Source organism: Ambystoma mexicanum, chromosome 7q, assembly GCF_040938575.1.
Source record: "Ambystoma mexicanum isolate Mex_15411 chromosome 7q, UKY_AmexF1_1, whole genome shotgun sequence".
NCBI lineage: Eukaryota > Metazoa > Chordata > Amphibia > Caudata > Ambystomatidae > Ambystoma > Ambystoma mexicanum.
This window is the reverse complement of record NC_090941.1, coordinates 705155632-705182662: the sequence shown is the minus strand read 5'-3', so window position 1 is coordinate 705182662 and position 27031 is coordinate 705155632. Positions and strand designations below refer to the sequence as shown.

The following is a 27031-nucleotide window of genomic DNA, read 5'->3' as shown; positions in this document are numbered from 1 at the left end:
TAGCGATGTCCACATCAATGGGGCGTCTTCGAAGACAAACCAAAGAGCAACTATTGGAGGAACACAAGATTGAGGAGGAAGAATATAAAATAAATCCAACAAGGTCCATTTGTGAACTAGCAGGTGCCAAGAATCTGTTACACAAACTGGGGGTGAAAGAGGCAAGACACACATTGCTACAGTTAAAGCAAAGATATTATGAATATGGTAACAATCCTGGGGAACAAAATTGCTAATTTGAGAGCAAAGCCAGGTAATGCCTTTATTCGCACCATCCTAAACAAACATGGTGAGGAAAAAGGAGAGACTAATAAGATGGTCTTCCAAAAACTTTATGATAAACTGTATAGGGCTGATAATATTGATGGCAACTGGAACGAATCAGAGTATGTTGTCCCTTCTCCGAGAGAGAAGAACCCCTCTCATGGGCCAGGGTGGTGCGGCCACAGTACAATAATCCCCCTGGGCGGTGGTACAACGTGGGAAGATCACATGGGGTGGGATACCCTCTGTGGGATGAGGGACGACAGCCAAGGAGAGACGCAGTATAACCGTAGTAATATTAAACCTTCATCAGCACCCTACACTCTCCAGAGAACTGTAGTACCCCATCAACCTATGCACCGGTGTAAGGTAAACCCTTCCAACTCGTTAGTCCTGAGATGAGGAAGAATAGGTACTACTCGCCTGACTTACATTATGACTACTGGGACGAAGAAGGATGTAACTAGTCCTATAGAGATTGTTGATACAAATATTAGGACGAGGAAGATGTGCAGAGTTATGAAGATCAACCTGCGGAACCAAGATGAACGGTCCAGAATATCCCAGATAGTCAATTTCACCAGAAGTATAAAAAGAGAAGGACTGCGTATCTGAGTCAATCCTCCCCGGAGGAGCCCAAGCAACAAGTACCGTGGAGCCACGGGAAGACCAGGACGCGAGGTGAAGGTCCGATGTCTGGAGCCGTTCTCGACCAAAGAGAAGGGACGGCAGCCCAGTCGAGGCACCCTGAAGGCAGTCTCGATACCTGGAGAGTGAGGACACTCCCAGGGAGAAGGAAGGTCTGGCAGAACCACTGCAGACCTAACAGAGCAGCAAAGCACCACGCGTCCCAAGATTGCTACACGCAGCAACAAAAGAACCGGAAGCCCTTGCAAAGCAGAAATAAGGTATGCAAGTGGGCAGAAAGGCTTCGGGCCCTGAAGAGGTGGTGGCAAAGAGGGGCAATGAATACCCCGAGAACAGGGTCTGGGACCCCCATACAGAGACTTTACTACATAAAATCACACATATACTAGTACTTGGCAGGCGAGTAAACCAAGTCTACTTAAAAGATGATTTGCAGGAAGCAGGTGAGCTGAAGAATCATATTCAGATATTACTCATCGTCAGTCACAGTACCTGGATGAAGAGTTAACCAGGTTAACTGTGCAAGAAGAAAAAGCAGCAAGGGAAGGAGCAATCACCCTGGACCACAAGTGGGAACATTATTCAGGCAAGCTTGGGGCTCGCACCTATAGGACAGTTGCTCATCTTAATAATCACAGTATCTGGAAGAGAAGTACCTAGGTTGACTGAACACAGGAGGAAAGACAACAGAGGAAAGAAAGCATTCCCTCTGAGGTTCTTGGTTACAGAAAAGTAAATCCAGAAAGAGGGAGAGGCTTTTCTGGTAACCTGACGAAGGAGAAGAAAGTCACAGTACCTGTGAGAGAAGCAAAACAGGTTGGCTGAGAGACAAGAAGGGAAAGCAAGGGAAGGGAAACATTCCTTCTGACTTTTTGTGAACTGGGAAACAAACGATAAGATGGGAAAGACTTTGACAATTGGAAGTTGTTTTTTATACCACTTTGGAACTTTGCTTATCAACAACCTTTTTGGAGGGAAGGTTGGAAACAAACTGCTAACTGTTTTGTAAATCCATCCAAAGTCAACTGGAAGTAAGGTTGTGCACTATTTAAAACTTTGTGCTGCGAGTTAACAGGGAGGTTTGAGTTACAGAATTTGAAGAAAAGAATCCCTTCACTTTGTAGTTCTTAGTGCAAGGGCTAAAAGTAGGTTTTTGGACGCGACTGAACATGCATTATTTGGACATCATGACAGACTCTTTAGACTATTATTTTGAGGCAGGGAAACCCCTCTTAGTGTTCGGGAAAGAAAGGCACTTCCCCAACCTCCTTCTTGTGTTAAATACACGTCTATAACCAAAACAGTGCCACCAGTGTGTCAATCTCTGACTCCTACCCCCTTACACAAGCTACAAACTGCATACCTTCATAAACAGAAGAAACTATGGAGTACTTAGACCCGCCTATTAAGCCGCAAGGGGTTCTAAAGGAGCAATTAAGTTGATGAAAAACAATAAATCCCTGGGCCTGGGTATCCCTTTTATAAATGAATGAGGGATACTGTGGTGAATCCCCTGACTTGGTTGTTTAATTCTATTAGAATAAGGAAGTGACCTCCCTGATTTGATGAGAAGCCCAGATCACGGTATTTCTGAAGGCAGGTAATGAACCCAGACTTTGTGCATCAAATAGGCCTATAAGCTTACTCAATATAGACGCCAAGATATTCCCAAAAATACGGGCCAACCAGTTGGAACGGTACATCCCTTCTCTGATCGATCCAAATCAATCAGGATTTGTGGTGGATAGGGAAACAGCTGATATTTACTGAATTTTTCATTGGTTAGACAATGTCCAGTCCAATCATTAACTTTAGATATTGTCAGAATACTGAAGTAGTGGGATCCTGCAGGAGTGAAGCTGGCCCCCCAAGCCCCCAAAGCCTGCCTGCTCAACAATCCTGCTTCTTTAAAACTATTGGCCAGGCAAACCCAAGGGGAATGGATAAAACAACAAAAGACAAGAACTCCCACTGCAGGTACTTCAGAACGTCTTCCTGGAAGGTTTTGGCTCAGATGGGATGTTCCTAAAAGGAAAATACAACTTTAAATGAATCTGTTCTTTTAATATCTTTCTGACTACACTTTGTTATATTATACTTTCTCCTAAATAAATATTACCTGTTGCCTAAGCTTGATTTGCCAATAGGCTGCTTCAGAGAGGTATATTTATATATTGCTGTGTGGCTGACTGTAGCTACTCATAGAACTTTCTTCTCTTTTTGTCTTTCTGCACTCTTCTCTTTATTTTCTTGAATTGAATTCCTTAAAGAAAAAAAAAAATCATACCCAAAAATATTGTTGTCACTATTATCTATGTAAATCTACTCAGGCTGTAATTATAGAATAATGATGTATGTAATGTTCATTACCTTTTGTGATTCAGATGACTCTTAGTAAAAAGACTGAAATATTTAGTTCCAACAAAAAATATTGTGCAGCGTACATCTAAAACTGCCTCTTACTGAGAATGTCTCTTTCCATTAAACACTCCAAACAAATCGCTGCTCGCTCGAACTTCAAAGGCTGTCTATTCTTGTTTTCTTCCGTTAGACTTACAACGAAGAAAATGAAGAGAAAACAATTGACTTTTAAAATGGCCGCGACGCACGCACGACGTGGCTGGGTCCTTTCTTCTAACCGCGCATGGAAATCTTCAGGAGAACGCGACGCTCTCTCGCCAACCGAACGAATAATAAAACTAAGGTTAATTCGTTACCCGAACTATGTTAAAAGTTAAATACGGGGCGAATACAGTCCGCGCGCCTGATTAGTAATAAAAGTTAATTTACTCTTAAATAAAAAAAAAAAAATTCTTAATAGAATTTTTTATCAACAATTATATACATTGAAAAAATAAACAAATGTATATTATTTTTCCAAGTCTTTCTCTACAACTTCAGTTAAAAAAATAATGAGTCTTCAATTAAAATACTGAAATCCACTTAGCTTATCAGTTTTTTCTAGGACTTGACTCTTCACAAGTTCAGCAGCAGACTGGAACTGGATTTCTTCAACTGCAGACGATCCATCCGTTATCTAACAACTAATACTAAGATATCTTTGGGGATTAAACAAATAGATACTAATATCCTTTAAAAATGGAAACTTTAATAGGAATTAATCAGGAGCTAATAAATTTATGACCTACTCAGCTACAAACTTTAATGAAAGGCATTTGAAAATTGCCATGAACATTCTAAATGACATCACAATACTGTATGTTGTAAGCTAAACCAATCACTACTGCAAAAGTGTTCCACCATCTTGGCTTGGGGGCATTTCATCTTTCTAAATGAAAGTTAGTTAAGGGACAATAGAATAATGTAAAAAGGAAATTTCCTGTCCTCTAAACAGAATTTATTTAGTATTTCAACCACACTCTCTAACTTTCCTCGAAAGATATTTGAAACTCCCTATTCTCTTAGGAATCTTATCAATGTGAGGTACCAAATGTGAAAACCTGACAGATATGGTGAAAGAAAAGCATTTGGTAGGATGGACTGAGGATTTCTGAAGGCAACTCTTTCTGAATTAAAATGTGCCCTAATAATCTTGCCAATTATTGGAGGCCATCCTCACAGATAGAGGCACATGGTGATCTCACAGAATCATTTTGGTTAAGAAAGGTAACGCAACAGGGATGTCCACTAACAACTATTTTAATTGTCCTGGTAACGGAAACTTTTGCAGCACAGATTGTCGAGTCAAGACATTTTGGGCATTATAGTCAGGAAAACTGCACACAAAATCAGTCTCTTCATATCACTTACTAATCCTCTCACCTCACTGGAATACTTGAAAGGGGAGCAGGAGACGCACTGAGTGTGCAAACAAGATGGCCCTGCTGCGGGTTTACCTGTCAGTTCTGCCTACAAATCGAGAAATAGTCCTTGGACACTGTAGCGATCACCGGTGTGCACTTTTGGAGCGATCCGCCATCTCCATTGCGCTGAGATGGCAGTCGGATTTCAGAGAGGGCAGCACTCTTCTTTGTCTTGATGACACTGGGCAGGACAGAGTACTGAAGCAGAGCGCGGTGGAACCGGGTGGGCCCCGATGAGATGAGATGGATCCTGTGATGTTGGCTGCACAAGATTACAGCCATATTGAGATCAGACAGGCCGCGGCAGTGATGATCTAGTATTGGTAAGAGCGACGGGGGGAAAGTGGCCATGCGGAACCATCAGCAGAGACCTTGCCTGACTGGGCCCGCCCAGGGATCTTTTCACAATCAAAAAGGGAGAAAAATAACAACCCATACGGGAAGGGTCCCCGGGTTTCGAAATATACACCAGTGCAGCACGCTAATGCAGATGGCTCGGAGTACCTGCTCAGGCCCTCATGGGCAGCGGGTTTGGAGTACAAGCGTGTGAAATGGCTGCTCTACTATTGACATTACAGTGCTTGACAGGAGTGCTCTATTACCTATGAGAATGATGGCTTCCCGGTGAAACCCAATAAGATGTTTGCACCAAGCTCCTAAGAGGGAGGGAAGGCCTTGCCGAGTTGTGGTGGCTTGCGCACTACATAGTACTAACCCGAGGTGCAGGAGAGCTGTTCCAAGATCTACAACATGGGGTTACCGCAGCTGAGCATAGCACCAGAATAAAGAGTGGGCAACCCCAGGACACCTACAGAGGGCTGAAGAACAGGAAGGTACGACCCCACACACAAGTGGCAGTGCATGTCACTGTGATCCGATTACCACCCGTGGTGATGTCTGACATTAAGTGGCCGGTTCCGGTGTGTGGATCATGTTTTGCTCAGGACAGAGGTATGGAGAGAAGAATCTGGCATATGTGTAGTGCAGAGACCCCCTGGTGTGTTGTAGGTGGATAACAAGTGGTGCTATCATTTAGGGGAGAATTAAAGTAGGACCCCTACAAGTAGGAATAAAAGATGGAATCGGGGAAAAGCAAAAAGAAAGAGCAGCCTGAGGTAGACTCTTCTGCACAGACTACATCGAACAAGTGGGCTACTTCAGAACGTCCATCCAGGGCCTCTTTGCCATCCCATGATAGACTAATGTCAGTGCTGGGCCACATCAAAAAAACAGTATCACGACTTCAGTGTCCATTTGACCGCCTGAGAGAAGGTAGCACAACTGGAGACTAGAACTTCAACCCTGGAGCAAAAGACTTCAGAGGTGGAAAGTCAATGCATTAAGACTGTCCCAGCATTAAAGCAGCGAGGCAAGGAAATGGAAGCAGTGCAGCGATGTTCCATGGCGTTGGACTGGAGGTGGAGGCTGGAACAATCTGGAGAATGTGGTGGCCCGGGTGAAGCAAATTAGGCTTCTAGGCCTCCCACTGGGTGCTTAAGGCGAGCATCCGATAAAGTTTGCAGCAATCTCCTACGGAGACATTGGGGGCTAAACATAGAGGAAGACTCCATAAACATTGAAAAGTGTTACTGAATTAAACAGCGGGAGAAGAAGAATACAAGGTACTCAGGAGTCATACGCTTATCAAACTTTCTGACAGGAGATATAAGAAATGGATTTCGGGGGGGGGCTGTAATATCAGCAAACCCGTTCTTACTCTTTCCTGACTTGGCTCCAGGCACAGAAAAGAGGAGGGTGGCCCTTAACACTTTGTAGAAGAGTTTCCTTGCGCTTCGACGAAGGCCACCTTCCAATACTCTCAGTGACAATATTTTCATTTGATCGTGTTCTCTTTTAGGCGTTTGTGTTAAGTCGTTGTGGGGTGTTAATGGGGTGTGAGAAAGTCTCCTGTTATATTGCCACAACCTGAACAGTTCAAACACCATTATCCTTTTTTGGGGAACTGTAAATAAAACTTAGATCTTCTTATATCCGCTTGTGACGTTTGCACTCTATATTTTATAAATGATTACACAGAGACTGAAAGTAGGGTTTAACTAATTCAGAAACATCTTTTATTATCATTAACTTTCTTTGTTATTTTCTCTTTCTTTTAGTAAAAAGGATACGTCTTGTTTCCTGAAGACTGATTATCTTCTAGACCTGGGAGGTCTTCCTACGTCTCAACCAAAGTCTTGTTAGGTAAGTGTCTCTTTCTCTTGGATTCTTCTCCTCTTTTAACACCCTTTTGACGTTATGTTTCTGTACTTGTTAAGTTTCATATGACAGTTTATATTTTTTCTATCACTTTGTTCGCTTAACCTCCTTCTTTTTAGAATAATGTATATTATAGTCTTTGTTTTCATTTGGTTCTTTTCCTTACCACTCTACCTTTATCTTGGCTTGTTCTTCTCAGTAACGTTTTATCACGTCTCTTTTTATTCTTTTCTTAATAATCTCTCTGTGTATTCTTTGTTTACGATTACTCTTATTCTCTGTTTCTTTTTCTTGTGACAGTCTTTTCACACTTTTCAGGTTCGCTCTATCTTCCCTCACATAACTTTCTCTGTCTTTCAGTATTTCTTGTCTCACAAAACTCTCTTTATCTTTTGACTCTTCTCTCACCTCTCGCTCATCTCTCCCTCACTTTCACGTACCTTCATCTGTTTATTTACTTCGCTTTCCTTCTAGGACGTCTGCCGTTAGGAAATACTTCCGATTAGCAGATCAGCTGCTCTTTCAGGCGTGTCGTTTCATCTCGCCTCTCCGTCGCCTGATCTCGGTGTTACAGCTGTTCGGATTTAACTCCGCCCCTTTTATATGAGCTCCGAACAACCGACATGTTCTCTGGTACGCACCCCCTCGTTTCTCGTCTTCCTGTGAAAACGAAGCGCGTCTTGCGCAGTTGAAAGAAAGTCGTTTTCGTTTCCCTCAGAGGGGTTCTGCTCGTATATGCCGATCCTCGTCAACTCAACCTGTTCGTATCTTCATTACGAACGAGCGGTACTATCCCTCCCCCTTCAGGGTTGTAAAGTCTATGTTTATAATTATTCACTCCAACCTTCAGTCGTCAAACGGACGGCCTTCCACGCAACGGCGCAACAGTATTTAACTTCAATAAACTTCTCGGGTCTTTTTCTCACAGCCTCTCAGTAGGCCCACTCGTAACCGTCCCCCTTCAGATCCTCCGCCTCTGGCTCCTAGCAACGTAGAACCGAAAACACCCACAATCATTTACGGATCCCTGATTGGCGCAGGGTCTTGTCCATTACTCCCTCCTCCTTAGCAGCCATATTAACCCTTCATATGGACTTTGTGGCAAGTATTGCCTTACATTGTCAGAGCCTGAATTACTTGGTGCCTGATTTGGCGAGGTTCACTCATTTTTATCACACCGCTCAAGTTAGTTTTTTAAATATGTGGGCCGTGTCTTACATATAAATAAAGTAAGTTAGCGAATAGTTATTACAGAAACTGCTGGTGCTAGGCAAACTTACAAAAATGTTATTAGAGAAAGGAAAGTACAGTTGGAGAGATGAATAAACCTGGAACAGACTGCAGCCTCTGGCAACCCAAAGTTATACTGGAACCGAATAGCTGCTGGCCACGACTTGAGAGAGCTGCCCAGATCTCACCGACTGAATGGATTGAACACTTTACAAAACGTATTTAATGTTTCTAGTGGCATAATAGATCCAGCAGAAATTAAGAGTCCTGCTACGTACACAATGAAAGTAAATATACTAAGACCTGTCTGTTACGCTCACCTAGTATCCACAGGGACGCCACCCAGCCGGGTTACTCGCTGGTATGCTTCTCAGCTTTGGCCTGATGTGATCTGCGGGGAAGGTTCTGCCTGAAAATACAGGAGGACTGTGTTGAAGACTCACCGACTGGGGCTAGTATCCTCCCTCCACCCCCGTATGATTTCAGTCCCTCTGGCACCCTCTCCTCACCTTGTGGTAGAATTAGGCATGCTCTCCGTCCTGCCTTCTTTGCAGGGGCGCGTTGTCTTTCATGGGCGAGTGCGGTCCAGTTACTTCACTGAAGCTGGCCCGTTTGATATTGTTCAGGTAGGTCTTATTGCTGTTCTTTAGTTTTGTTGCTATCCTGAATGCCTTTCTTTGTTTAAAATCTCGCTTTTTTTCTCCCTTCGGTATCCAGAGCTTTAGTGCTGCGAACTGGCTTGGTTGTGCCCCGCTGGTAAATCTTGGCGCATTAAGAGCGCTATGATGCGGTAAGTGAGCGCTATGCGCAGCGCTGCAAAGTCTTGCCTTTGCTAACCTGTGTTTTCCTTCCTTGTAGGTCACGGTGTTCTTCAGCGCGAGTGGAATGTCCGCAGTGGTGCCAGCCGAGAGGCGACCAGCCAGGTAAGCCTTTTGAGCAGTTCGTAATTTGTAAATGTCTCTACTGCTTTCTTTAATGTTGCCTCTTGCTTCCTCTTTCAGGTTGTTGTATCCGGGAGGTGTGCAGATTCGAGGAAGCTGTTCTCAGTAGCTGCGAGTGTTTAAAGATGAAGACTGCAGGTGAGATGCTGCTGCTAATGATGCTCCTTTTGTCTCCTTGCAGGTTCTGCTTCTCCGAGGTTCGAGGGAATAGCTGGACACGGTGAGCATCACGTTGCAAGCTGCAAAGTAACACAAAGCGTGTTGTCTTGCTCGGGTGTGGTTTAAACAGCCCCAATAAAATAGTCCAGGAAAAGTAGTTCCTAGGCTACCACACCTAAAACACTAGACTACATAGCTTGGTTCTTAGGAACCAAGCTATGTGGATGCCTCCATGTTGGCTGACAATAATAAAGTAGTTCCCCAAGCACATTGTTTATTCATGGTGTATGAGCCTGGCGCCACAGGCGCCAGGACTGGCCCCATGAGGGCCTTTGAAGAGGATGCCAGGCTCTAGAGGCCCGAGTCCTGACTCCACCTGGCCAATGGGTTTGCCAGAGGGGATTTTGGGCGAGGGTCGTGACACTATCAGCAACCTACTAGGTTGGGAATGCATTAACTAGGATGACCAATGGCAAGTCTGCAAACCCAGATTTGGTGCCGATTGAGCTCTTTAAACAAACACCAAAGTATAATCCGTGTGCCGATCTTTACAGTGATATTTAATATTTTACTGTTTCAAAACACCATCCCCAACAGCTCGAAATAGCGTTTATTTTGCCAATCTTTAAGAAAGGCAATAACGTAGATGGTGCATGCTACTGCCCGATCTTTTTAATTGACAGAACGACCAAGTGATTTGGCCAGGTGCTAAATGGGAAATGTGAGTGGGCAGAAGATAAAAGTATCCTTTGAAATGACCAATATGGCTTCTGTAAAGGCCTAAAAACATCTTACCAAATTTTGAACCTCCCCTAATTCGAGACCTGCATGTTAACAGGCTTTCGATATGCTTGAAACTTTGGTTGAAATGCAAAGCAACTTATCAAGAATAGTCCGACTTGATGCCTCAGGTAAATTAATAGATTTATTTAGTCCGACTAGAGGGTGTAAGGCAATTCTGTGTCCTAGTACCACTACTCTTCACCCTATACATAAACTGCCTCTCTTCAACATTGACCAAACTGTCCAGCGATGTTCCCAAAATGGGCGGTAAGCATATTTCAGTATTGCTGTACGCTGATGATGCTGTTCTGATTGCAAGAACAAAAAACACCCTACAAACGCTGGTAACAGGATTCAATGAATATATGGGTCAGAGGAACTTAGAAATTAAGATGGTAAATTCAAAATCCATGTGTAATGGCATCACAAAGGTAGTTGCTAGCCCATTAATCGTTGAGGGAAGCAGAATGGAGTGGGTAAACTCCTCCTGTTACCTGGGTGTTAATATAGTGACAGGGATACGCACATTATTATCCAGCGAGAAAATGTGTGCAGATAAATGGCTCTATTAAGATATAGATATAATATAGGACTCCCCCACCCTCCCAGATGGACCACACTGTGTGCATATATAGAACAAAGTCTGTACCAGTGGCAATGTATGGTGCAGGTGTCTGGGGCCATCAATGCGATTAATTAATACAAAGAAAAGAGAATCATTTCTTAGAGGCATAATGGGAGCATACTAGAGTTTTCATGGCTACCCATTACATGAAGAATGTGGCCTGACGTACATTCAAGATCTTATTCAGCTACAGCCTGTAGTCCATTGGTTCGGAATATCGGGGAATTCAAATTTTACATTAAACAGGATCTTAATAGAGGACATCATGGACTCAGATGTTCATTACAATTCCACCAGGCTGAATTATGTAAAAATAATGTAAAATGCCCTTGGTCTGGGTAATTACTCTCTCTCGAATTAGGCATGGAATAAGGAAGACCTCAGAATAGTGATGAAAGCCTTCTTTTCCCTAAAAAAAAAACACAACGTGCAAAAAAGCAAGTGTGCAATATTATCTTAGTAATATGTCACACATGGGTGCCCCAAGCTATATTTACTGGTTCAATGATCAAAGGAAGAGGGCCATCTGTGCGCTCATTAGACGAGGGAGGCAAGAGAGAGAGTAGGTGATTTTGTCAACGGTATGACACTCATTTACCACATTTCATGCTAATGCGCCCAGTCACTGCAGTTTTAAGGTGGAAATACCTTTTCCCAATGTAAAGAAACTGGTGGACGAGGCATTTGTTTGCAGCTTTTAACAGGAGTTTATCGCTCCTGTATGTGAAATGTGCATGTAATATTATCTTTTAATTGAATGTGCTTTGGAACAGAGAATATTTGATGCACCTTAAACAGCTCTAAACATTTTAGCATTTTAACTTTGTACTAGTCTATGTTGGACCCATCTAAGTATCTATGGTTTTGAAAATGTTATTGTTGAAATGTATAACGTATTATTACTACTGTATTATATTCTATGGGAACATTCCCGAAATAAAGAATTTCTTCTAGAATAATATTTTGCACATTCTGTAGGAATGAAAAGTAACCAATGTTGTAAGGTTATCTTTTTTCATTCTTTGCGTTACTGAGCATTATGCCAGTAACAGGTTACAGAGCATTATGCCAGTAACATCCAAACAGGTTTCCCCTTGTTCCTCCAGAACCATCAAGGACAACATTGGCACTCTTGCCCCTGTACACCGATTTCTGCAACCACTCTTTTGGTACTGGTTCTTTACCCTCCTCCCGCGTGCACCCCCACCTGAAAAACCCTTTAGCAAACCCTACCTTGTTCTGCCAAATACCACCCTATTTCTATCATCTCCTTCCTTGGGAAACTCCTGGATAAGCTGACCTAACCCCCAACTTACTTCACACACTGAACTTGTTGGCGGTCTCCACGACCATCAATCTGGATTCCAAGCATGCATAGGCACAGAAAATGCTCTTCTGAACACTAATAAAGAGCTGACGGTTGCTGCAAGGATCAAATTTAAATCCCTCTGCATCATCCATAAGGCTGTCCGAGGCCAACAACTACGCTATCTGCAACTTGCTCTTAATAAATACTCTGCTTTTAGAACTCTACGTTCCTCTGGTACCAACTGTGTCAAGTGTTTCGCTAAACAGAGGGCCGGAGGCTGATCTCTTTCCTCAGTTGGCTCCCTCTTATGGAACAGCCTCCCCCTTCCTCTTTGTTTTGAGCCGGATCTTCTAAAATTCCGATAGCTCCTCAAGACTTTCCTTTCCACCCCATCCCTCCCTTCTTCCCCCCTCTGCTAATCTCACGGTTGTGTGATTGGTGACCAGGGCCCTTATGTGTCCTTCGGGGCCTTGGCCTCCAACACCCAATCGCTTCCAGCCTCCGCCTACACAGAGCACTTGCCTTGGCACTTACCGGCCTTTGCCACTGTAGGCCTGCACTTACTCATTTATTTTGTACAGATGAAAGTTCCCTAGCACTTCCAACTCTGGGCACTTGCACCTGCTTTTCACTCACGAGCATGGGCATCCCAACACTTACTCCCCCCTCTGCCTCTGCACGCTCAGAATGCTCACAAGGCTTAGTAGGTTTGCCTTTATCTTCCAATGTAGTGATTGTTTCTATCCCTTGTTCCCTCCCCGTTTCCCTCTGGGTGCTCTGAAACACAACGTCCTTGTTGTGTAAGTGCCTAACAAATGCACAATAAACAAACAATACATAATTGATCAATGAGGAGTACTTCCTTGGCTTATGGTTTTAATGTCATATGTAACTATGTTGTTGACATTGGTTAAATCAGAATTTAGTGTAGGCTTGAGCTAACCATGTTGTTTGAAAGCTGACAGCATGGGACCATGTAAAATCAAATCTTAAAGGTTCCTAAAGATGCGTTTTGCTCGCAAAAATAGTTAAGGATTCAGTCATCTGTCGCAGATGCATTTATGTCGCAACGAGATGCGAATTTATCTCTGTGCTCTTTTGGTGCAATGTGAATTGGAAGTAGCAGGTTTTTAGATAAATGACGGTATCCAAATAAGTGACGTCTTTGGATTCCACATTAAATGTGAATTTAGTATTTGGATGTATATTAGTAAAAAACAAATAATCTTGAAGGAGACCACTTTGGGGAGCAGTGAAGATGGCTGCTTGAGGCAGGAGTTCCTTGCGCTGCATACAAAACATTGGCTGCTCTCCCTCTTTACCAGATCCCCAAACCCCTCCGGTCACATGGGGTTGAGTGGCCCTCAGATAGTTTGAGGAGTTTGGTGCTGTAACTGGCAGCAAGAAAGGACCAGTGAGGGCTGCCCCACCCTCTAGTAGAGAGCAGCAATGCAGAAAACAGTCCTTGGGGGCCCCCATTCTCAGAGATAAGTGACAAGCAAAGGGGAAGAGGGCACATGGGTTTGGGGGTGGAGCCGGAGGAGTAGACCAATGCAGCAGAGAGGGCTGCAGTGCATTTCGGAAGGGCACCAACCTGGCTTGGCCGACCTGCACTCAGATGGTACGGTACCTAGCAGGGTTGAGTGGTGTTCAGTTCTTGGGCTGTCTGCCTCTACTGATCTTGTGGTGGTCGGCTCTGGAGTTGCACAAACCCTCAACTAACCCCCTCGCCTTCCCAATGTGGGAGCAGGTGGACAAGGTTATGGTGGAGAGGGCTACAGGTGCTCTTGGCTGGGAGTCAACCTGATCTCCCTCAGCCCGCAGCACTCCAGTTCAGAGTGCTCGCAAGAGGAGGAGAGTGGCATAGAGCCCTTGGAGCCTTCTATCCTTGTTGTCCTTCTAAAGGTCTTGGTTTCAATGGTGGGCTGATGGGCTACTCCTCCTGCAATAAAGAGCCAGATTTACAGCGGGGCGAATGAACATTCGCTCCGGCAGTCACGAGAAGGGGGAAAAACCTGCCGTAGCTTTGAACCAGAGATTTTCACGAGTTGTGGTCTGGGGACACGGAGGAGTAAGGCAATAAGTACTTGCCAGCCTTCCTGGGTTGCAACAGAGCTTTTATTTGACACATGTCAACAGCCCCTGCAGCACCGCATCAGACTTGCCCTCGCACTCCTACATTTCAGAAAAGAACTCAAGACCCAGCTCTTCAAAGAGTCTCTCCGCCTCAACACCTAGGCTACCACATCGCCCTTCACGCCACATGACTCACTAGAGGCTGCCCACCCCTCTACTCCCCAACACCCGGCACAGATGTACCCCTCCTCTGTGACCTTCTGTATCCTACCCCCATCTGTATATCTGTTCTCTTACCTTTGAAGAGAGATTTTATGCATCTGTAATGTTGTATACCTCTGTAAAGCTTTCCGTTACTTCTCGAAGCTAGGCTTGCGCTCAATAAATACCATAATACAAATTATCCCCAGCTCCTTTCCTCTTACATCCAACTAACCTCTATGAAAAGTCAGGGACGTAATATGGTATGCTGTGAGGGCATAAAGGTTAAACCTGTTTTATAAGCGAGCAAGGTGAATGGTGACCATTGAACGAAGCGGATGATAGTGAAGGAAAGCTTGCAAAGGGGTGGGGGGGAATAGGAAACCAAAAGATACCGCAAGATAATGCAAGGAACCCCAAGCTGACACTTGCAGGAATGTTAGGAGGTCACCTGTAGAAAACATATGATACATTACTCACCGTAATCATATTTGTGATGCTTGTATCTGCTTAGATTCACATGCTGTGCATAGGCCGACATCTAGTGGAAGCTGCGGAGTATTACAGTTTGTTTTTCGAAACTCGCAAATTGGGCGTCGACACAGGGCGTGCCAGTAATACTATCCCTAGTGTGACGTCCACTGTACCCATGATCCCTCACGCGTCTATGACCCTCAGATTGTATTTTTTTTGACAAGAGGTAGCATGAGGAGTAGCGCGAGTACAGATGATCCAAGCAGATAGAAGATAGATAAGATAAGACTACAAGCATCCATGCGCCTTCTCTCAGAGGGGAGGCAGGGTGGGTTGCATGTGAATCTAAGCAGATACAAGCATCAGAAATACGATTACGGTGAGTAATGTATCCCTTCTGAGGCTTGTGGAATCTGCTTAGATCACATGCTGTGCATAGATTAGCGAGCAGTGTTAGAAGGAGGTGGGATTTGAGAAGGGTCATGAGCAAATAAATGTCTTAGAACCGCTTGTCCCACTTGCAGTAGTGCTGAGTAAAAGTGTGAATAGAGCTCCAGGTAGCTGCTTTGCAAATGGTGTCAAGGCGAACATTTGCAATGAAAGCCAGAGTGGCCCCAATGCCTCTTGTCGAGTGGGCTCTGGGCGTAAAAGGCAAAGTTTTGTCAGAAAGAGAGTAACACAACTGGATACAGTTGACAATCCACTTGGAGATGGCACCCTTAGAGACGCGATCTCCCTCTTTGCCTGTGGCTACGGAGACAAACAGTTGATCTGTTTTCCTAAGCGGTCTGGTCTTGTTTACATAGTAAAGGACCGCCCTACGCACATTTAGGGTGTGTAGTTTAACCTCAGCCGAGCTTTGTGGGTTTTGGAAGAAAGCCGGAAGCTCGATGGACTGGTTTACATGGAATTTGGAAATAAACTTAGGTGAGAACCTAGGGTGTGTGCGTAAAACCAGCTTATCCTTATGAATTGTAAAGAAAGGATCCTGCACTGACAGAGCCTGAATTTCACTGACCCTTCTTATGGATGTAATGGCTACTAAGAAGGCAGTTTTATAGGTCAGGTGTTCGAGACTTGTTTTATGCATGGGCTCGAATGGGGGGGCCCATGAGTTTAGATCCCATCCTGGTGGTGGGTTAGATATAGGAGGATGAAGTCGCTTTACTCCCTCCATGAAGGCTTTAACCACGGGTACCTCCCACCACGACACCTTGCTATGTGAGGTGGTATACGCCGACAGTGCTGCCAGGTGTACCTTTAGTGAGTTGAAAACCAACCTTGCGTCCAGCAGGTGGAGCATGTATGTCACGATTGTGGAAGGAGTGCAATCAACTGGGTTGATTTGTTTATACTGGCACCAGATAACGAATCTCTTCCATTTGTCGAAGTAGCAATGCCTCCTGTTCGGTTTCCTAGACTCATTTAGGATGTCCATACACCTCTGTGGTAAATTGAGATGTCCAAACTCTAAGACCTCAGGAGCCATGCTGCTAGGTTCATGGAGTTGGGTTGAGGATGCACCTTCTGACCTTGGTGCTGGGACAAAAGGTTGTACCAGCCCAGGAGTTTGATGTGATCGCACACCGAGAGTCTGCGTAGGTGTGGAAACCACGGTTGTCTCGCCCACATGGGAGCAACTAGGAAGAGCGTCATCGACTCTCTGTTCATCTTGTTCACCACCTTCCTGATGAGGAGTTGTTGGAAAAGCGTACACAAACATCCCTGACCAGTTCATCCACATGGCGTTCCCCAGGGAGTCTGGTTGGGGAAACTGGATGCGAATCCTGGGTACGGTCTGTTTTCGCTTGTGGCGAATAGGTCTATAGTGGGGAAACCCCACTGAGAGAAGAGATCTTCTACGATATCTCTGTGTAGACACCATTCGTGTTCCTCCAGAAGGGGATCTCTGCTCAAAGCGTCCGCTAGAGAATTGAGATCCCCTGGAACATGTTAAGATGACAGAAAGATGTTTCGTCTAAGTGCCCATATCCAAATTTCCTGTGCAAGTCTGGACAGATTTGGCGAACGAGCCCCTCCTTGCTTGTTCAGGTAGAACATGGCTGTCGTCCTGTCCGTCCGGATCTGCACCGACAGGTTCAATAGGTGGGGCTCGAACGCTTGAAGTGCTCTGAAAACTGCCAGAAGCTCTAGCAGGTTGATGTGATTCTTGACCACTGTGAGAGACCAGAGACCCTGAGCTGTGTGGTGGAGATGGTGAGCTCCCCATCCTGTCAGGCATGCGTCCGTCGTGACTACCGCCTGTATCTCGGGATCGTAAAAGGGTTTCCCCTTGGATAGATTGTCTCTTGTCCACCAGTGGAGGCTTTGTACAAGTGTTGGCGAAACGACCACTAGATCGTCCCACTGACCACTTGCCTGAGACCACAGTTTCGCCAACCATTCTTGCATGGGACGCATGTGCAGGCGCGCGTGGGGTACCAGGTAAATACATGATGCCATCATGCGCAGCAAACGCATTGCTTTGCGTACTGTTATCTGGCAACCGGTTTGATATTGCGGAATTTGCAGTACTATATTCCGAATTCTTTCCTCTGAAGGAAAAGCCAACCCCTCTTGAGTATTTAGAACAGCTCCTAGGAACTGCTTGGAGGTGCTGGGCACCAGACTTGATTTTTTCTCGTTTATGGAGAAGCCCAATTCGGAGAGGAGGTCGATAGTTCTTTAAATGTTTGTCCTGCAAATTACTGGGGTCTCCCCCGTGATGAGCCAGTCGTCCAGATAAGGGTACACTGGGATTGCCTCCCTGCGTAGGTGTGCCGCCGCCGCCACCGCCAGTACTTTGGTGAATCCCCTTGGAGCCGAGACTATCCCGAAGGGCAGTACCTTGAACTGGTAAAGCGGACTGTCCACCTTGAAGCGCAGATATTTTCTGTGCGCTGGGAACATGGAAATATGAAAATAGGCATCTTTCATATCCAATGTTGCCATGTAATCCCCTTTTTTAGGAGGGGAATTACCTCTTGGAGAGTAGTCATGCAAAATTTTTGGGGCTTCACATACTTGTTTGCAGGCCGTAAGTCCAATACTGGGCGCATTGTCAAATCTTTTTTTGGCACAAGGAAGTAAGTTGAATAAATACCCTTGTTTACCTGGTGTCCCGGGACGAGTTCTATCGCGTCCTTTGCCAGAAGAATTTCGATCTCTTCGAGTAGGGTCTTCTATTGGTCTAAGGAGTGTATTCTTTGTCGTGGAGGGTGGTTTCGGGGACGCTCTAGGAGTTCTATGCAGTATCCTGCGGACACTGTTGTCAGCACCCATCTGTCTGATGTGATCCCTTCCCAAGCTTGGGTGAAGATGGAAATGCGTCCCCCTACTGGGGATGCGTGAGAAGGGACCCTGAACGGAGCGTCACTGTTTTGGTGGAGGCATGCCCCCTCCTTTATTGGGACTGCCTCTACCCCTACCTCGACCTCTTTTGTTACCCCTGCCATAATTCTGGGTAGACTGCTGGTTAGTGTTCCATGTAGTACCCTGGCCTTGGGAATAGTTAGAGCCTCTTTGGGAGTTTTGTCCGCAAGGCCGACAAAAATTGCCATTCCCTCTCTAGTTAGGGTTCTTTTTGGTTAGTTGCTCTAGGGACTTGAGTGTCTCGTACTCGTCCTTGGCATTCTTTAGTGCGTCCTCGACCGCCTTTCCAAACAATAGATCCGGCTCCACCGGCTTATCTATCAATGATGCTTGGGTCTCGGCCTTGAAACCAGACTGCCGGAGCCAAGCATGCCTCTTGATGACCGTGCTTTCAGCAATTAATCTGCCGGCGTTATCCGTGGCATCGAAGGTTGATTTTAAAATGCAACCTGATACGGCTCTCCCATCGGCCGAAACTCGTGCCAATTGGCTTTTTAAGGGTTCTGGGGCGGAGTCTATGAGAGCCGCGACTTCTTCCCATTGATGGCAGTTGTAACTAGCCAGCAGGGTGGTGGAGTTTGCAATCCTTGCCTGGTAGGCGGAAGTGGAGGCTACTTTCCTGCCCAACCCATAAATCTTCTTGCTTTCCTTGTCGGGGGGAGCTTCGGACGATGACAAGAGTGTTCCCGCCCTCTTACGGGTGTTTGTAACAACCAGGGAGTCTGGTTTGAGATGTCCCCTTATGTATAGTGGGTTAGATTGGGCTGCCCTCAAAAGCTTTTCAATTCTGGAGTTTACTGCCCTAGTGAGATTGGGGTTAACAAGGGAAGGGTCTATCCTCCTTTGTATTGACTTAAGGATAGGGATGGCCTGAGCAACAAGTCTCCTCTCTCCCACCAGTACCTCTGCAAAGTCCCTCTCTTCCCGAGCACCTTGGGTGTCAATGTGGAAGTGCTGTGCCGCTCTGGACAGGACGTCATTCAGGAGAGGTTGGTTGTCGACGGGGGAGTCGGTAACCGTGGGCTCTTTCTCTACTGGGGAATCTACCCTGTATGTGTCTGGGTCGTCCTCTTCCTCCTCTTGGTCCTCATCATCCCCGTAATAGCCTGTCCCAGTTTGTTCTTCGAACATGCCCACGTCTGGATCCTCAACAAAGGATGGATCTTCCTGGTATTGAGAATAGGGCTGTATATAGAAGGGGTTTGAAGCTAGAGTTGGTGCTTCACCCCGGGACTTCCTACTTGTCGGTATTGGATCCTTTGAGCCTGAGGGAGTTGCCCCTTCTGGTGTATAAGAGAGAAAGTGTTCCGGGTTCTTGGCATATAAATCTGCCAATGATGACATCCTTGACATTATTACTCTGTCTATGTCCTCACTGGACCATTCCTTTGAACTGGGAATAACTCTTTCCTGGAGTGCTTTCTCTGTTTTATCCTGACTAGACCTACTGGGTTGACCAGGGGTCTTAGGGACAACAGATCGAGATTTGTCCTGGCTAGACCTACTGGCCTGAACAGGGGCCTTAAGGACAGGGGTTTGAGACTTGTCCGTCTGTTTAGGTGGAGTAGAATGTAGTTTAAGAGAGGAAGTAGGCTGGGACTGCTTACTTCGTTGTTTTCCCCCCTCCCCGTGGGTGGAAGAGTGCTTCCCCGACTTTTGGGCCCTATCAGAGCTTTTCGATGCCTGGCGTCGGAATTCGGGGGTAGAGTCCCTGTCTCTGGAGAGTGTAAGGGATTCGGTAGCAGCCTTGCCGCTGCCTGCAGACGCTGACTCCTGGAGTGCGGCTTGGGGGTAGAGGGCGGCGTCGTCCTCCGACGACCGAACCTCAGTCACTAAGGGGAGCGAGGCACTTTTAGCAAAAGTGGAGGGTTGCTTGGTGTCATGAGGCGATCTCGAACGCGAAGAGGACACCGACTCGGTGGACTGTTCTCTACGTGCCTCTTGCCGAGAACTCGACGTGCGTGTCGAGTCTCGGTTGGACTTCTGCTTGCTGGAAGTGGTGTGGGTAGCGCTCGTGTCACAGGGGGTCTTCCCCATAGCTGCCCTGCCGGACAACCTTCCGAGGTCGGGGACTTGCGCTTGGCTGTCCATCGACGCCACATTGCCCTCGCCGTCCGAAAGTACAGCGTCGCTGCCATCGCTGAAGGCACCCTCCGCGGCCATGGCCTCTTGTCGCCTGGCGTGGTGGGCCCAACGCTTTGTCGAACGGTCCTTAAGGGTCTTTGGTTTGAACCGACTGCACGCTCTGCAATTCCCCTCGGGGTGGTCCTTCGGCAAGCAGAGGTTACACGTGGCGTGTCCGTCAACCCAAGGATACTTGCGGTTGCACTTGGGGCAAAATTGAAAGGGGGGTACCCTCCATACGCACCCTATGGCAGTGGTCTGGGAGTTTAGGGATATAAGTAATGTACCTATATTAAACAGAGTGTAGGATATGTGCCACCTCCCACTCTCCCTTCTTGCAGGGCCGAGTCCAGAGGACTTCCGAGGCCCGGGCCGAGGCCAGAGGCGGTCCGAGGGCCAAATCCATCGCTGTAGTCCGACGGTTGAATTTTCTCCGATCCGGCGTCGAGTGTCGATGTTCGGAGACTCGACGTAGAGGTGGAATAAACGGGGAAATATATAACAATATTAGCAAAATCTGAATAAGTCAAGGAACTTCGCTCAATGCTTCCGCCCAACATGGCGGAAAAAAACAATCTGAGGGTCCTAGACGCGTGAGGGATCATGGGTGCAGTGGACGTCACACTAGGGATAGTATTACTGGCACGCCCTGTGTCGACGCCCAATTTTCGAGTTTCGTAAAACAAACTAATACTCCACAGCTTCCACTAGATGTCGGCCTATGCACAGCATGTGATCTAAGCAGATTCTACAAGCCTCTGAAATATATATAAAAAAAGGACCCAGCAGCGTCAGCACGGCCCACTTAAGTGGGAGGAACTGATGCCGCAGGGGTACAGGACAATAGGTGGCGCACACAAAAGTGTGCCACAGTACAGGTAAGTGGGGTGGGGGTTGGAGTATTGCAGGGCATGTGGGCAAAAGTGATCTATCAGATCGGTACACCGTGCCGCAACTGGCATTGACATTTTTGTGGGCGCAGTTAGGGGCAGCGCAGTGATCACATGGATTCTCTTAAACTTGATCCTTGCAGCCACTGGGAGCCAGTGGAGGAATTTCAAGGCTGGAGGGATACAGTCCCTGGGTTTGAGGCCACGAATATGTCTTCCGGTTCTGTTCTGGATGAGTTGAAGAGGGCAAAGAGTAGAGTTACGCAGATTGAGTAAGAGGCTGTTGCAGTAGTCCAACCTAGAGAGAACCAGGGCTCTGGAGAAAGTGAACGTCTGGGAGAAGGTGAGAAAGGGGAGCATACCTCTGAGGTGGTGCAGCTGGAAATGGGCCTTCTTGGCAAGGTCTGTGATGTGTGGAGAGAAGGAGCGAGTGGAGTCGAAGATGGCCCCAAGGTTTTTTGCCTCACAAGAGGGTGAGGGCAGAGTGCACAAGGAGGGAGGCCAGAGCGAGAAGAAAAGCAGGAGCAGGGGTCCCATGGAGAAGGATCTCAGTCTTACTGGCATTTAGGCAGAGAAATCGTTAGAGGCGCACCATGCCTGAGTAGCGGATAGACAGTCGGGATGAGTGAGAAGGAGGAGGCTGAGGGAAGCCTGAAGGAGAGTTGCATGCCATCCACTTAACACTGAAAGTTAGAGGAAAAGGTAGAGATCAGGAGGATCAAAGGGGCCAGATAGACATTCAAGAGCCAGGGGGAGAGGATTAAGCCCAGGGTAACACCAAATGTGGAGAGAGAGGTGGTGAAGATAAAGGACCAAAGCTGCACCTTGGAAGGTCGATCCAGGTGGATTGAGGTCAGCCACGCCAGAGCCTGATCCATGATGCCCAGGGTCCCACAGAGACGAGAAAGGTCGAGGAGAATAAGGACAGAGGGAGAGCTAGAGTCAAGATTAGAGAGCAAATCTTCATGGGCAGCCATGTCTCTGGCTGCTCTGAAGCCAGACTGATGGTCATGGAGACAACCAACAGATTCAGTTTGGAGGGTTAGCTGGGAGATAGCCAACTTCTCCAGGGGTTTGCGCAAGAAAGGAGTGATAAAGGTTGGGCGATAGTTTGCCAGAATGGAGGGGCAGGCAGAAGGCTTTTTTAGAAGGGGGTGCACAAGGGAGTTCCAGAGAAGAGATGGAAAAGATACAGTGGTGAAGGAGTGATTATAGAAATCGGCCAAGGATGGAGTGAGAGAAGCAATGTTGTCCTTAATGGTTCTGGAGGAGCAGGGGCCACCTTCTTGGATAAGACTTTCATAGACCGGACTGGTCTAGAAACATCATCAGGTGTTACAGGAGAGAGGGAGGAGAGGAGTTAAATGTGCAAAGCCCAAATACCTGTCTTAGAGTTTTCCTCTTCTTCTAATCCGCCATCAGTCCATTGACTTTCGGTTCCTAGTAATCGATTCTGTGACTCACTGAGAGGTCTTATGGAAGAAGGTTGAATGCCTCCAACCCTAAAAAGAAAAGAACAGACTATATTGCATTGCGGCTGGATATTTATATATATTTATAAATGCATAGTTGAAACCTCAATTAGTAAAGCCTCATTGGACTCTAAATCAAAGGAATGCTAGAAGGTGAATGGAATCTAGAATTACTGGAAGCCTTAAAGGCACATGCTTTAACATTCATTGGCTAATGTGAAGGCATCATGAAGCAAAACAGACAACACATTCAAAGTACAAATAAGAACGGTTTATTAAATTAAATGTCAGGATGGTTGAAAGCCTAACTTGCCCTATACTAAGGTGGGATTTTCCTACCTAAACAAACTAAGGATAGTCTGAGTCAGGAGGTTCAAATTAAAAGTATCTGTGTCCAAAATCTATACTTGCCCTCACAACTAAAGCTAATGAATGAGTATGGATTTCAGCCATAAAAGAAATAGTGTTCCAAAGAAAGTTCTGAGCGTCTTCCAGCTCTGTGCTTACTTTACAGCTCCACTTACCACAGTTCACAACAGTTTCATAAAGTCTCAAAAGGAATCTCTGGGTTCCCTTCCCCAAGAAAACAGTTCAAAAGTGCATCTCAGTATTCTCCTCTCCCAAGACACCAGCTTGCCAACTTGTATTTAAAGTTAGTCTCTCAATATTCAAAACCAATTCCAGACCACCTTTATACTCCTAGTTATGGATAGGTCATACAGATTGCTTTCTTCTGCTTCACTTCAGCATCTCTCACTTGTCATTACTTTCTGTACATTTCTTTGGCTTTCTCAAATAGGGTATAACTAGTCTAAGCGCAGTTGTCTGACAACACAGTCCACCCATTATAGGTCATGCAACCGGTCACTCTAGGTGCATTAGCCCACACAGGTTCTTCTGTAGCTGCACTTGTGTTCTGGATGACACTCACTTGGCTCTCTCTTTGCCAGCCTTTTGGCTTTGCCACAACGTCCTTCACTCTTTGCCAGTCTCTGGACTTGGCCATCATGAGCTCCGTTATATCAGTTAAAGGGTTGACTTTGTGGTACTCTTTTCCCTTCGCCACGTGGCACTTATACTCCTTAGCAATGTTCCATTCTTGCTTTAGACTGAATTTCATTAGCTTCACTCAATATATGGTATTTGCTTTTCACACCACTTGTCGTTTGCACATTGGTTCATTAAAAGATTTCATATGCTCACCAAAAGTTGTCATTCAGTTCAGTATTCAATAGCTTCCAGTTGTTGTGTGCTCACACTTTGCAGTAATCATCAAAACCATTTACTTTTGTTCACTGTATCTTGCACTTTAATTCTCGTTCACACAGCATTCTCTGTTTGCCACGTAAAAGCCCCAGGAGTGCCCCAGTTCGAGTGATCCCTTTTCCTCACTCAACGGTCTCTTGCGCCTCCTCCAGGCGGCTGTCACCTCCTGCTCTGCGAACATGTCCTTGGTGACAGCGAACCCTGCTTGCAGTTCACTGCTCTCTCTTTCTCTCTGGGTTGATGGCCACTCTGCTCGCGTCCATCAGACGCTGCCTTACAATAATTGGATCTCTTCTTCGGCCCGCAACTCCTGATGTGGAAACGACAAGCAAGGCTTCCGATACTGTGGCTTTCGCTCTGCTTTTCCTGACGCCACAGTTTCTTCTGTTTCGGCAGCGTCCTGGTTTCCCGACAGGACCACCCTTGGCTGCCTCATACTTCGTGGGATTTCTCCATTTGCAGACCTCCATGCTGGTCTCTCTGTTCATTATGACTCCACCTTTTATACAACTGCAACCCTTTAACAGGTTGCAGGTGAGTCTCTAGGCTCAATTGCCTGACTGCAATTAGTGAACCATTCTGGACATGCCTGACCTTTACACCAGTCGGTAGGCCTCTTTCTTGTCTAAGTACTAGAATGGTAAAAGGATCTATTAGTGTGCATTACTCTTAGATGTCTCTTCTTCATCCCAGTACTACAGTGGAATGAATTAGAGCAATTGAGGGGAAAGGGTTTATAATAGCCTATAAAAGGTGTGGGGGGTGTTGGTTCTTAATTGTTAAAGGGATATACATGTATATATATGTATGGGCCAGCTGAAATGTCGGGAGGGAAATGGGGAAGAGTGATAATACCCTACAGAAGTAGATGGAAAAGAGGGTATTCTGATAACTTAATATTACCAGGAGGGGTGGGAGGGTGAATGTGAGACAATTCTTTAATGAGGTGGTTCTTGTTGAGTTTTTCTTCTTCGTTTCTTGAACTGGAGGGGGTTTGACAGCCTACAAAAGCTTCAGGGACCGTGACTTCATTATAGATTGCAAACGGGCAGTACCATGTCTCACCCGATTATCACCTCCTTCCATTCCCGCAGGACCCCCCACCCAGGTGATCCCCCCCCCCCTTGCATATTTGCCCCCAGGGTTGGGATCCAAAAGCAATGGCCCTTGCCTGACCACCTGAGAGGAAGATCCAAGGGGAGTAGATGGGAGGACGCCCCCAGGTTCCTCACACTACATAATGGTGAACTGCAAGTACTTTATAATAGTCCAGGGCTTTTAAATTGATATCTCCAAACTCAGAGCTCCATTTCACAGAGGTTGTGCAGACTTCATACATCAGTCACTGGGTGCTGAGCTATGTGAGACAGAAGTCGCCACTACAGGGTGGGGTGGCGTGCTGTGCTGCTCTGCACCCACGGCTGTCCTCACACATGGGATCAATGCGTCAACCCCTTCGATGAACCATACTACTCGAAATGCAGGACAGGAGCACAGTAGTTTAGCAGGGGATCCGGAGGTGGTTGCTTACTGCAGGACACCAAAGTTGCATGCTGGCACACCTGCCAATAGACAACAGCTGTCTCATAGTAGTGGTGCAGTGGCTGAGCTAATGGAAGACAGGAACATTTCGAATGCACATGCACCAGTATGGCTAAAGTGGGCTGTTTTCATCACTGACATGTTTAGGGTATTGCAGGGCACTGAGAAGCAAGTCATTTTATTGGATAGCATATTGCATCCTCACATTTGTATATTGCAGTTGATGCCCAAATTCATCACATTAAAACTACTATATAGCCAAATCGGTGACAAAAAGTGGGGAAAGTGAGTAACACATTGTTGCCATATACCCTTTTCTTTCTGTGCCAATAAATATCTGTGGGAAATAGGGACATGTTATGCCTCTCACGAGAGCCCAGCAAGCTCAGCGAGTAACAAAGATGGCATTACCTAAGCCATACCGCCTACTCGGCACATCTGCATTTGAGGGTGTCAACTACTGTGCTCCAGTCAAATTCACTGCAGGTCCCAGACCCATGCGCTCCCCATGTCCAAAACAAGAACACATGATTTCACCTGCCCTGGTAACACAAAAGGTGGAGAGGTATACCAAAGTCCAAACAAAGCCGATGTATTATTTTATTGAGCATTTGTATGGCGCTTTATACAACAGAATTGTGTTTCAAAGCGCCACATGACTAAATGGGAAGGGAACTGGGGAAATAATGGCAAAAACAATAAATATACAGTCGTATTCATACTAAGCCTTGTGGTATTCGCCCATGCAAGTGCATTGAGGTAGAAGTGCAGGGGATGGGTATGGAAGGAGGCGCAGGGGAGTGGACAAGTGCTGAGGGGGAGCCATGAAGGAGAGCCTCAGGCTAAATGCTAGTGCAGGTGACTCCAGGGCGGGATTTGGAGCCACCAAGCAGAGTCTGGAAAGGCAGTGCCGGGGGGAAGAGGCGGAGGGTGGTGCTCGTATAGACTGAAAGGAAGGGCCTGGGATCCTGTGGGATCCATGAGGTTCAGATCACCGGTCACAGCGGCAGTGGGGCGATTATCAGGGAAGGGAAAGATGGAAAGAGGTAGATAAGGGCAGAGTTTTGAGCAGTTTCCAGAACTTAAGGAGGTCCGGCTCAAGTCTGTTATGTTACAGACATTTGTATGCGCGCACGTTCACCCGAGGGCATCTTGGCACTGAGGAGGCAAGGCGAGACTACCGCTGCATAGGAATTAGAAAAGCAGGGTTTTTAAACTTCGACGGAAGGCAATATGATTGGAGGTGTTGCGCAAGGGAATGGGGAAGGTCGTTCCACGCCCTTGCAGCGGCGACTGAGAAAACACAGCCAACCTTACGGGCCAGCTTGAAACGGGGGACCCCCACCCGCCGGGCGCTTTGAGAACGAAGTGTGTGAGTGGGTTGGTAGGGAGTGAACTTTATTTGCAAAAATTCTGCTCCCAGTCCATAGAAAGCCCGATGTACTATACAAATGGACTTGAACAGAATCCGCTGGGCAACAGGGAGCCAGTGCAGTTGTCGCAACAAGGGGGTTATATGGGCTTCAACAGGCGGACGGATGATAGAACGGGCAGCAGCTTTCTGGAGTAGCTGTAAACGCTGAATAAGGTAAGGTAGCTGGGTTGGGCTAGGTT

General features: G+C 46.4%; 1 protein-coding gene across 2 annotated transcripts in view; it reads right to left on the bottom strand.

The window, feature by feature from the left end:
• ZDHHC20 (zinc finger DHHC-type palmitoyltransferase 20) overlaps positions 1-27031 on the bottom strand; it is a 1413520-nt gene that overhangs the window by 106290 nt on the left and 1280199 nt on the right. For both annotated transcript variants that reach the window (XM_069640342.1, XM_069640341.1), the window contains one exon: positions 22521-22639. In XM_069640342.1, the coding sequence (XP_069496443.1) occupies positions 22521-22639 (119 nt within the window). The remainder of the gene's footprint in view (positions 1-22520; positions 22640-27031) is intronic.